This window comes from Phoxinus phoxinus, assembly GCF_949152265.1.
Source record: "Phoxinus phoxinus genome assembly, chromosome: 5".
Classification (NCBI taxonomy): Eukaryota; Metazoa; Chordata; class Actinopteri; order Cypriniformes; family Leuciscidae; genus Phoxinus; species Phoxinus phoxinus.
In genome coordinates this window covers 17,170,264-17,182,626 of record NC_136880.1, presented here as the reverse complement: position 1 = coordinate 17,182,626, position 12,363 = coordinate 17,170,264, and the positions used below count along the sequence as shown (strand labels likewise).

Below are 12,363 nucleotides of genomic sequence, written 5' to 3'. Positions count from 1 at the left end.
TTGGTTGGGTGAGTGAGTGGTTGGTTGGGTGAGTGAGTGGTTGGTTGGGTGAGTGAGTGGTTGGTTGGGTGAGTGAGTGGTTGGTTGGGTGAGTGAGTGAGTGGTTGGGTGAGTGAGTGAGTGGTTGAGTGAGTGAGTGGTTGGGTGAGTGAGTGGTTGGGTGAGTGAGTGGTTGGGTGAGTGAGTGGTTGGGTGAGTGAGTGGTTGGTTGAGTGAGTGGTTGGGTGAGTGGTTGGGTGAGTGAGTGAGTGGTTGGGTGAGTGAGTGGTTGAGTGAGTGAGTGGTTGATTGGATGAGTGAGCAAGCGGGTGAGTGGTTGATTGGGTGAGCGAGTGAGTGATCGAGGTAGTGGTTGAGTGAGTGAGTGAGTGGTTGGGTGAGTGAGTGGTTTGTTTGGTTGGGTGAGTGAGTGGTTGGGTGAGTGAGTGGTTGGTTGAGTGGTTGGTTGAGTGAGTGGTTGAGTGAGTGGTTGAGTGAGTGGTTGAGTGAGTGGTTGGGTGAGTGGTTGGGTGAGTGAGTGAGTGGTTGGGTGGGTGAGTGAGTGAGTGGTTGGGTGATTGAGTGGTTGGGTGATTGAGTGGTTGGTTGAGTGAGTGGTTGGGTGAGTGAGTGAGTGGTTGGGTGAGTGAGTGAGTGGTTGGGTGAGTGAGTGGTTGGTTGGGTGAGTGAGTGGTTGGTTGGGTGAGTGAGTGGTTGGTTGGGTGAGTGAGTGGTTGGTTGGGTGAGAGTGGTTGGGTGAGTGAGTGGTTGGTTGAGTCAGTGAGTGGTTGGTTGGGTGGGTGAGTGAGTGGTTGGTTGGGTGAGTGAGTGGTTGGTTGGGTGAGTGAGTGAGTGGTTGGTTGGGTGAGTGAGTGGTTGGGTGAGTGAGTGAGTGAGTGAGTGAGTGAGTGAGTGGTTGGTTGGGTGAGTGAGTGAGTGAGTGGTTGGTTGGGTGAGTGAGTGAGTGGTTGGTTGAGTGAGTGGTTGGGTGAGTGAGTGAGTGGTTGGGTGAGTGAGTGGTTGGGTGAGTGAGTGGTTGGGTGAGTGAGTGGTTGGGTGAGTGAGTGGTTGGGTGAGTGAGTGGTTGGGTGAGTGAGTGGTTGGGTGAGTGAGTGGTTGGGTGAGTGAGTGGTTGGGTGAGTGAGTGGTTGGGTGAGTGGTTGGGTGGGTGAGTGAGTGGTTGGGTGGGTGAGTGAGTGGTTGGGTGGGTGAGTGAGTGGTTGGGTGAGTGAGTGAGTGGTTGGGTGAGTGAGTGGTTGGGTGAGTGAGTGGTTGGGTGAGTGAGTGGTTGGGTGAGTGAGTGGTTGGGTGAGTGGGTGGTTGGGTGAGTGAGTGGGTGAGTGAGTGGTTGGTTGGGTGGGTGAGTGAGTGGTTGGTTGGGTGAGTGAGTGGTTGGTTGGGTGAGTGAGTGGTTGGTTGGTTGGGTGAGTGAGTGGTTGGGTGAGTGGTTGGTTGGTTGGGTGAGTAAGTGAGTGGTTGGTTGAGTGAGTGGTTGGTTGAGTGAGTGAGTGGTTGGTTGGGTGGGTGAGTGAGTGGTTGGTTGGGTGAGTGAGTGGTTGGTTGGGTGAGTGAGTGAGTGGTTGGTTGGGTGAGTGAGTGGTTGGTTGGGTGAGTGAGTGAGTGAGTGAGTGAGTGGTTGGTTGGTTGGTTGGGTGAGTGAGTGAGTGGTTGGTTGGTTGGGTGAGTGAGTGAGTGGTTGGTTGGGTGAGTGAGTGAGTGGTTGGTTGGGTGAGTGAGTGAGTGAGTGGTTGGTTGGGTGAGTGAGTGAGTGGTTGGTTGGGTGAGTGAGTGAGTGGTTGGTTGGGTGAGTGAGTGAGTGGTTGGTTGGGTGAGTGAGTGAGTGGTTGGTTGGGTGAGTGAGTGAGTGGTTGGTTGGGTGAGTGAGTGAGTGGTTGGTTGGGTGAGTGAGTGAGTGAGGGGTTGGTTGAGTGAGTGAGTGAGGGGTTGGTTGAGTGAGTGAGTGAGTGAGTGAGTGAGTGGTTGGTTGGGTGAGTGAGTGAGTGGTTGGTTGGATGAGTGAGTGAGTGGTTGGGTGAGTGAGTGAGTGAGTGAGTGGTTGGGTGAGTGAGTGAGTGGTTGGGTGAGTGAGTGAGTGAGTGAGTGAGTGAGTGGTTGGTTGGTTGGGTGAGTGAGTGAGTGGTTGGTTGTGTGAGTGAGTGAGTGAGTGGTTGGTTGGGTGAGTGAGTGAGTGGTTGGTTGGGTGAGTGAGTGAGTGAGTGAGTGGTTGGGTGAGTGAGTGAGGGGTTGGTTGAGTGAGTGAGTGAGTGAGTGAGTGAGTGAGTGAGTGAGTGAGTGAGTGAGTGAGTGAGTGAGTGAGTGAGTGAGTGAGTGAGTGAGTGAGTTGGTTGGTTGGTTGGTTGGTTGGTTGGTTGAGCGGGTGGGTGGCTGAGTGGTTGGGTGAGTGAGTGGTTGGTTGGTTGGTTGGGTGGGTGATAGTGTGGGTGAGTGAGTGGTAAAGTGGCTGATAATCTATTTTTTATTTAGACATGTATTTTTCATTACATACTAAATGGAGTGTGTTAAAACTATGAAAAAATGTGATTCTGCTTAGTTTCCTGTTAAATATCTGATTATTTTATAGCATTTCCTGGTTTTATAATGAACAAACAATATTTTAAGATGCAGCAATCTTTTAGGCAGAAAAGCTCTAATTTTGTGTTAAGCAGGACAAATGGCCTTGAGTTTGACTGTAAATCTCCATGCTGTGTTGAAGCGTGTGTTGGCAGTTGCTAAATGGCGCTGATGTCCTTTGTGTGTGTGTAACAGGAAGAGTAACGACGAGTCTCAGAAAGAGAGGCGGAAGGTGACCAGTCTGCTCAACATGATGGAGCCAAGCCTCCTGCAGTTCTACATCTCCCGCCAGTGGCTGAACAAGTTCAAAACCTTCGCTGAGCCAGGACCCATCTCCAATCATGACTTCCTGTGTGCCCACGGAGGTGAGGACCACTCTTATTAAAGGGGTCTTAACATGATAAATCAAAATTTGCCTCAATCTTTTGACATATAAGAGGTCTTTGTACCATTAAAAACATCCTGCAAGTTTCAGAGCCTCAGACGTCGTCCTCATTATGAGCAAAGCATTTATTTAATCAAGTTCCTAAAACGGCTCGTTTTTATATTGTGGGATCTGTGACGTCACACAGGGAAATACATTTGCCTGCCTCCAGAGCAAGACATCGACAAACAGTTATACATCATTGCACCATCATCCCCCACTGACATTCAGTCGCTTGACATTTGCATACCCTGTTTGTTATTTACAAGAACATATAGCACACACATACTTTGTGAAAAAAAATTACTTTGTTAACATTATAAGTGAACCTCAAGGAGCATCTTAAAGTAATAAAAAAAAATTAATGTCTTGACCCCTTAAAGATCTGTGCCTTTCCTACTTTTCCCATTGTAAAGTATTTATATACCACAGATATGACTCCACACCACCAGATATAATTGCAGATTCTACCAACATTTTCGAGGTCAACTGCCGCCACATCCTTTTCACTGATGATGTTTGTTTTTCCTCTATTCCTCTCCTTTTTACTCAACTTTTACTAAACTTGAGAGTGCAGTGCAGTGCAGTATAGATGTGAATATCTTCAGAAAGCATTTCAAAAGCTCTTTTCTCCCCTTGATCTGATTCGTTTGAACTGATTCAAATGAATTTAAAGGAAAAGATCTAATAGAGGATATTAATTATTCATAAATCTTCATGAATGTGGTTTCGTGTTGACTTTTAGGGGAGAGTTTTTTGGTCGTATGAGTAGAAAAACTTTATGTATTAGAAAAAAATTATGTTTTTCTTCTTCTCCAACAGGTATTCCACCAAATAAAGCCACATCCATTGATGATCTTGTTATGATGCTTCCCCAAAGTGTATGGGATCATCTGTATAGCAGGTAAGCGTTTGTCACTGCTCTTTTCCTGACTTCATGCGGAAGTTTTAAGTTCTTATTAAAGGCTAATTGTCGGCATGCTGTTGTTTAGGTACGGAGGCGGTCCCGCTGTCAATCACTTGTATGTCTGCCACACCTGCCAGACCGAGATCGAGAAGCTGGAGAAACGCCGCAAGAATGAGCTGGACATGTTTGTTCGGGTAGGAGCCTCAGTGTCAAAGTAGATTTAAAGGGATAGTTCACCCAAACATTTTAATCCTGTCATCATCAGTGTTGTCAAGAGTACCGACTTCTGTACCAAGTCGGTACTGAAATTTAAAAAATGTGATGATGCCAGCATTTCCCTCTAGCATTTTGAGCGCTGTTGAACGGATTCTCAAACACCTCTGATTGGCCATTGTGTTCACGCGCTCAACATGTCTCTGATTGGCCATTGTGTTGACGAGCATCAATACATGTCTGTGACATCTTTGACACTCTTCACCAAACGCTGACACAGATACACACGGGAGCGTTTGAAAGCAATGTCTATCAGCGGATATATTAGGGATCTGGTGATAGACGCCTGCTTTTAAACGCTCCCGTGTGTATCTGTGTAAGCGTTTGGTGAAGTGTCAAAGATGTCATTGTTGATCATTGTAGCCAATCACAGACATATTGAGCTCGTCAACACAATGGCCAATCAGAGACATATATGTTGAGCGCATGAACACAATGGCCAATCAGAGACATGTATGTTGAGCCAATCAGACTTCAACAGCGCTCAAAATGCTAGAGGGAAATGCTGATATCATCACGTTTTAAAATTTCAGTACCGACTTTGTACCGAAGTTGGTACTTTTTGAGAACTCTAGTCATCATATTCTCACCCTCGAGTTGTTCCAAACCTGTATACATTTCTTTTTTGTGCTGAACACAAAATAATATATTTTAAATGTAAAATGTTTGGTTACAAACATTCTACAAAATGTATTCCTTTGTGTTCAGCACAACAAAGAAATTCATACAGGTTTAGAACAACTTCGAGAGTGAGTAATAAATGATGACATAATTTTCATTTTTGGGTGAACTATCCCTTATAAGGGACATTCGGAGTGAAGAGTGGTCTTTTCAGTTAATCTAACGTCTGGACTGTTATCTGTGCACACACACTCACATCACGACCACCACACCACCCTCTCAGTCTGAGATCAGCAAGTTGACCCCCATCCTCCTTCTCCAAAATTGTAGTCATTATTTATGCATGAGCACAAAAGTACTTGATTTCAGCCAGAGACACTCGGCTTGGCTCAAATTAAGGGCAAACAAAGGAGGCCAAAGGAACGAGAATGTGGAATTGTACGCAGGGATGCACCAATATTCAAATTTAGGGCTGATAATTTTGATAATTGATTAATCTGTCATACACATCTGCAGGATTTGTAAACAATGCATCGAGAAAACACTTGAATCGTTACACCATTAGATCCAACTGTTTGAGACGTGAGCGCAGGGGTTCTCAAATTCTGGCCCTCGAAGTCTACTTTCCTGAATAGTTTAGCTACAAACCTTTTTAAATTCATCTGAACAAAATCAAGGTCTTCAGGATCACTATAAAGATAAAGCCAGATGAGTTTGATCAAGGTTAGAGCGTAACTCTGCAGGAAAGTGGACTTTGACGGCCAGAGTTGAGAACCCATGGCCTAGTGCATGTTCACAGAAAAGCAGTGGAGTGGAATGCAAACATGCTTTGTGTGTGAACGGCGCTATAGAAAGCGGTCGCTTATGTAAGCCATAGACCGCAAGGTAGCTTACTAGGATTTGGAGCAGAGCTTCTGTCTCAGTTTATCCTGTTATTGTATAAACAACATTGGGGTGGGAAGATATTCCATGAAGAAACGCTCAGGTAATGGATTCTTTCTTTCTACATCTCATGGTCTCATGTGCTTTCTTCTGTTTCCCCCTCTCTTCTGTCCTTGCAGCTCAACAAGGCGTTTCAGGAGGAGGAGTCTCCGGTGGTGATATACTGTATCAGCATGCAGTGGTTCCGGGAATGGGAAGGCTTTGTCAAAGGCAAGGACATTGGTAAGTCATTTCTCATCCCTGCTGCTGAGACTTCTAAAGTATCTGAAAGTTTGAAATTGAATATTAGCATCATGTTTTGTGGTTATTGATCAATAAGGAAGAAGGTCTTGAAGAACTTCATCATAGCTTTTGGTCGCATTTCACTTTTGGTCGGTGATATTTGGTGTGCTTCCGATGACGGATGGTCTTGTGTCTTTCAGATCCACCGGGGCCAATTGATAACTCCAAGATTGCTATAAATAAAAATGGACACATCACATTAAAGACAGGTAATGTTTACCATCAGGATCTTTTAAAGTCGTCGTGAAATGGCGTTCGTATTCCATTTTACTTCTTCAACATGGTCATTTTTTTTAAGCAAAACTGGATAACCTATTCTGTCATTTACTCACGCTCATGTCATTCCAAACCTGTATGACTTTCCTCTGCAAAACATTCTTCAGAAGTTGTTTTGTGACTCTCATAAGAAAAGAAAAAAAAACGATAATGGGTAAACCAATAATGGATCCAAACAAAATTTGATCCTTATCAATCACAATTGTTCTCATTTTACACATTTATTTTTACATTTCAGAGAACGTGAATTCATGCGCTTGATTTATTATATTTATCATAAACCTTAAGAAGCTTCTCTCAAAAGCTAAAACCGTGAAATTTCTTGTATTAATTCCAGTCATTCCAAATGATGTTTAATTATTATGTTTCATTTAGCCAGCACAAAGGCAAACGGCCTTGTGAAGAAACAGTCTGGCTGTAAGACACTTTCATTTGAGTTAACATTTAGATATCAAACATATTCTGTCTTTTTACAGCTGATTACCATGAACCAATAAACAGCCTAAAGAACAACTAAATAATAAACTAGATTAATTTATATAAAATTCAAACATTATTAAAGACCAAGTATACAGTCATTAAAACAATAAGAGCAAATAAGCAAATTAGCTATAGCACAAATTGTACAAATGAACAAAGTTCGGAAATTGAAATCAAATGTAAAATAGCATTGCATAGTTTTCTTTTTATAAATAAAATATAGATGAAATCCTTATTAAAGTTATTCAGTCAAGAGCAGTTTTCTTTTTCTTTTGTACTTTGATTAACATTGATGACATAGACGGCAGCAGGTTTATTAGGCCTCTGTCACTTTAAGACCTAATGCACGGATCCAATATACCGACGCACATAAAATAAATAAACTTGTAATAAATAAATGTGTCAGACACGTAATAAATATATTTGTCCATACATTTGTGTGTACTTGTCCGTCCAAACGCAAGAAGAAGCGAAAGAGAACTATATGAGGTCTGTATGTTCCCAGCACAGAATACAGCGTGCCGAATTGAGTTTTCTTTTGCGTCTTCTTGCGATTCAATGGTTTAAACCCACATTAAAATGCGCACACAGGAATCAATAAGCTGAATCTGACCTTGAGCGTCCGATTTTCGATTCTCACCCTACTAAACACCAATTTTTTTCGCCATTTTCTGATCATCAGCCATTTTTTGCAGTGTAGAAAGCGTGTACGCATGGTTGCCAGGTTGGGAAGATTATAAAAACACTAGGCAGAAATCAAGGTGTTAATCCTTGCTTCGATTCGATTATAAAATGCATCTTTTCCTCAATCTTTTTATAATAGTTACTATATTAATAATCACAATATAGTTATTTTTGGTATTTTATCTTTGTTATTAAAAATAAGAACAAAGATTCAAATAATATAGATAGATAGATCCCTACATCCCTTAATCCTGCCCTATACCTTAACTATTAATAAGCCGTTATTAGGAGTTTATTTAGGCAAAAGTCACAGTTAAAGGATAATTCCGGTATTTAACACCTTGAGTCTATATTGTAGTTTGTTTTGGATGAACAAGAGTGGTGGACAACATTTTTTTGACAATGGTTCCTCTCTCGAGTTTGACTATAAAAAAATTGGCCATGGACCCATTTAACATTGGAGTCAATGGGCATGTCCGAAAATGTCATTAAAACAACCTTTAACATTAGTTTTCAAAACTGTGCAACTCACCGAGTGATTAGTGGTGTTAGTTGATGTTCCAGAAACAAAAAGTGTTGCGAAATACAGTTTCTGTCGTGTTTTATTCGTCATTTTGTAAAATCCCATTGAATTCTGTTGAAGGACTGAGTGCTCGTTAATATAAATGCGCTACCGGAAACGGAAAGGGGGCTGTTTACATTTGGTCGATGTAGTCTTTTTGCTCACTTCCGTTTCTCATAAGGCTAGCGAGCAGAGCAACTGTGCTTTAGGAACTTTACCGCAGTTTTTGACCGCACAAATTCTAACCATATTGAAAGACGTGACCACTGACCAGTGCAATATGAAGTTGAACTCGACTGTGACCGTGAGTGTCCCACGAGGCATAAACATCGGTTATCGCCATCAAGTGGTCGGGAGTGTGCTAACGCTTCAGATTCAAATATTGAGCGGAAGTTACACGGTTGTGAAGTGTCTGAAAAAATTGTTCCACTATAGCAAAATAAACGGATTGGAATCATATATTGCGACGATATATTGTTTATAATCATCAACGAACACCACTAACCACTCGGTGAGTTTAACAGTTTTGTAAACGAACATTATTGGCTATTTTAATTACATTTTCGGACATGCCCATTGACTCCAATGTTAAATGGGTCCATGGCCAATTCTATTATAGTCAAAAACTCGAGAGAGGAACCATTGACAAAAAAATGTTGTCCACCACTCTTGTTCATCCAAAACAAACTACAATATAGACTCAAGGTGTTAAATACCGGAATTATCCTTTAAGTGTGAGAATTGTGACCCTAATCTAAAGTGTGACCAAATAATCAAATGAAAAAAAATCACTGCATAATCTTTACAAATAAATTGCTATTAAAGCTACAAAAATGGTTCAGTCAATAGCAGTGAGTTATTCCCTCTTTTGTTGTTTGATTAACATTAATGGCACAGACAGAAGCAGGTTTATTACATTAAGACCTTATCAGATTTATTTCTCCCAACTGTTTACGTTCACTTAAGGCATAATTAACTATGAATAGACTTTCAATGGAGGGACAGAAGTCTCTCGTATGTGTTTCGAAGATGAATGAATGAAAGTTTTTTGAAACATGAGCGTGAGTAATAGATAGAATTTTTTAACTTTTGGGTGAACTATCCCTTTAATTGACCCTTCACAAAGACCCGCCCCCATTAGTTACTGTCGCTATGTCCGACAAGCTACGCCGCTCTCACGCCACACCATCTTCTCACGCAGTGAAAAATACATCGCGGAGCAGAGAGGAGACTGACAACACGCTGACAGACAGGACATACTAGGTTTCTTTTCGGTTACTTTTGATATTAAACGTATTAAACAAAGTCTCACCGTTCAAATTTGGTCTTTTTTTTAAAGAAATTGAAACAATAAATACAGTTTTGTGGCTCTTTAATGTGTCTGTCAGATCGCAGAGCATCAGTTAAAGCTGCTCGTGAACCGATCATCTCTTCCTTCTAGTTCATTTATAGCATCAAATAAACATGAATAAACATCAGAAGGAATTTTTCTTTAACCGCGGAAAGGCGTCAGTACACTCCGTTTCTCAAGTTCAAATCCTCCCATGTTAATCTACTAACTCTCCTGACTGCTTTGTCGGACAAAATGGCAGATGGCGAAGTATGATTGGTCAGATCACCGGTCAATCAAACTCCCTGCGAAGGGTCAATTAATTCACCTTTGGCTAAGCCCCGCCCCCCTTAGTTACTGTTGCTACCTCCGACAACTTCAACTGGGCTCTGGTTTGGTATCAACATGGCTTATGCTGTGACGGCTCTTCCTGCTGGAATTTTATCAAACTTTTATAAAGCAGCAAATAAAGTGTCCGATAGAAGTAGGCAAAAGTGGCTGCAGTGTGCGTTTGAAGGCTTTATTCAAGACATACGGTGAAACGCAAGCAGCAACAAGGCATCCAAATACAGGCAAAAGCATAACGGTCACAGTCAAAACATGAACCACCGAATATCCTAATCGAGATGGAGGCTGTGACCAACAATATCAGGAGAAACACTGTTCATACAAAGCTGGGTAGGTCTCTATTCACTTCTATAATCGTTATTATTTACAAAGCAAACGGACTACGCGAGTATAAAGTTGTATTTATTAGCAGCGTGTGCTAGCGTAGCAACAATTAGGGCAGAGAACCGAAATCATAAATCTAAACCAGCATAAAACTGTCTAACTATAACTTCACAGTAAGGTTAAAAGCTAAATGTATCTTAGTCAGAGCAAAGGTGAGCTTGTTGATCCTTGAGGGGTTTCGCTGACTGAGAGGACGTCCACACAGTTTAATCCAAAGACGACACTTGTCAGTATTTAACTTCGGTTTTGGAAAGGGGAAAAAAACGGACACCCCCTCCAACCTCTCTGGGAAACGCGTATCTGTGTTACAAATGCCCCAGGCACAACGTTTAACCATATTTTTTATAAAACGACGACGTAATAGCCTGCCGAGACCAAAAATATGAGCCTCCTGCGTTGAAGTCAATGGAGCGCCGTGAAAAAGTGTCGGACCCTCTGTGCGAGCTCGTTCTTGGCTCCGCTGTGATTGGTCAATCTACATTCTAGGGCGTGGCTTAGCCAAAGGCGAATTAACCAAGAGAAGCAGGAATCGTGATCGCGATTAAAATATGATTAATCCTACAGCCCTACAGCAGTGTGCTTACTTTACTTGTGCCAAGTACCAAACACCTTTTGTCATTTGTATGGTTTACAGGTGCCGACTCAGGTCAGATATCAGAAGAGACCTGGAACTTCCTCCATTCCATCCACGGAGGAGGGCCGGTGGTGACCGTGCGGCCCAGTGTCAGCCATCAGGAGTCGGAGAGTTCTCAAGCAGAGGAGAAGATCGAAGTGGAGACGCGCTCGGTGTAGAGATGCTGCCGAGAAACCGAGGGGACCGAGAAACTTATTATTTTGCACTTCACTTTTGTTTTTCAAGCATTCTAGCAAAGGACCAGACAGCTCCACCTCAACACACACTCTCTGCACCCTTTATGACTGTTCTTTACAGCAGACGGATGGATTAATCGTCCTCCGGTGTGCTTTAAATGTGTATATATCGTGCATATCCACTTCCTTTTGACACTAGAAAGCAATTTTTCACAGTCCATTAATGCATTTGATATCTGTGTGCAACTGCATTCATGACAGAATTTGCTTCGCCTGAACCAAATAGACCATGATTTGCGTACGCCGGAAAAAAAACTCACTGCATCTGTACATATTTGAGGCACTGCCTCGCTTAAGAAAATGAAAGAATATGTCGTCTTAGTGGATGAAAACTTCATGTTTTGGGTATGAAGGGATACTAAATGCTACGTAGTCTCAGGAAAGAACATATTTTTTGTTTTGCACTGTACTGTAGATTCAAAAGGTGCATGCTTCAGCTCTGATGTGTATTTGAATGTACTAGTACTTAAAGAACACACGTTCCTGCACTAAATGTTATTTATTCCAGAGGGGTGTGATTATTCCGGCATTCACGGACGTTTTCTTTGTTGGGGAAAATGATTCGACAAGCTAAAGCAGACAAAGCAGAACGCACGCTAATAGGAATGATGTGGCACATTATGCTGGCAAGAAAATCGATTCCTCATTTTTATTTGTTGCATAGCTGGGTCGCATGGAGATGCAAACAATGAGGTGCACATTTGAACACATCGATGGCTGTCTTGTTTAAAAATGCTATGTAAAAGAAAGAGGAAAATCAGATCAATGAAATCCCGCTGCCGCACATGTGTACATTCAAGGCATTATTTAATGTATAGAAGGATGTGATGTTTTTCAATATTAATTGTCCGCAGAGATGAAAGCTGTATCTGAGTGGCTACTTATTAAACCCCAAAACTTGTGCTGTCGATATCTGTCATCATTCGTATGAGCTGCAATTTAAGAAGTTAATATGCTATGTGAATGGATAAATTTGACAAAAACACGTCCGGGGTTGTATTTCACCCCAACATCAAAGAAAGAATGCATATGCATAAAGAAAATAAAGCCTGTTCAGGACATTTTTCTTGACTTTGTGACATTATTTTCGTGAAAGCTAAGCACATTTGCGGCAGAGTTCATCATGTGTCCAGATGTTTTATTTTTGTGGTTTTCTGAATTCCAGTAAAACAGTACATCTTTACTGAATTATGTTAAAAACAATTGCTGTTATAGTACCTCAACGTTTCTTGATTTTTCTTTATTTCATTACAGTAAGGATAAATCGAGTTTCATGCTTAATGTCATGAAAATGTTTGTTTATATTTTCTTCTTTTGGTTTTGGGGACTTGTTTTGGCAGGTTTTGCATGATTCACACAATGTTGTAGAACAGGTGTTCAAAATCGTTCAGATGCCACAGATCCCAAAATATGATTCAAATAAGATATAT

General features: G+C 41.8%; 1 protein-coding gene across 4 annotated transcripts in view; it reads left to right on the top strand.

Annotated features, from left to right (window-relative positions):
• Nucleotides 1-11,523, top strand: part of usp33 (ubiquitin specific peptidase 33) — a 33,216-nt gene extending 21,693 nt beyond the window's left edge. For all 4 annotated transcript variants that reach the window (XM_079614184.1, XM_079614183.1, XM_079614185.1 and 1 more), the window contains exons 19-24: nucleotides 2,746-2,915; nucleotides 3,797-3,878; nucleotides 3,967-4,075; nucleotides 5,837-5,939; nucleotides 6,140-6,208; nucleotides 10,698-11,523. In XM_079614184.1, the coding sequence (XP_079470310.1) occupies nucleotides 2,746-2,915; nucleotides 3,797-3,878; nucleotides 3,967-4,075; nucleotides 5,837-5,939; nucleotides 6,140-6,208; nucleotides 10,698-10,855 (691 nt within the window). In that variant the 3' untranslated portion in view covers nucleotides 10,856-11,523. The remainder of the gene's footprint in view (nucleotides 1-2,745; nucleotides 2,916-3,796; nucleotides 3,879-3,966; nucleotides 4,076-5,836; nucleotides 5,940-6,139; nucleotides 6,209-10,697) is intronic.
• Nucleotides 11,524-12,363: the final 840 nt, after the last annotated feature.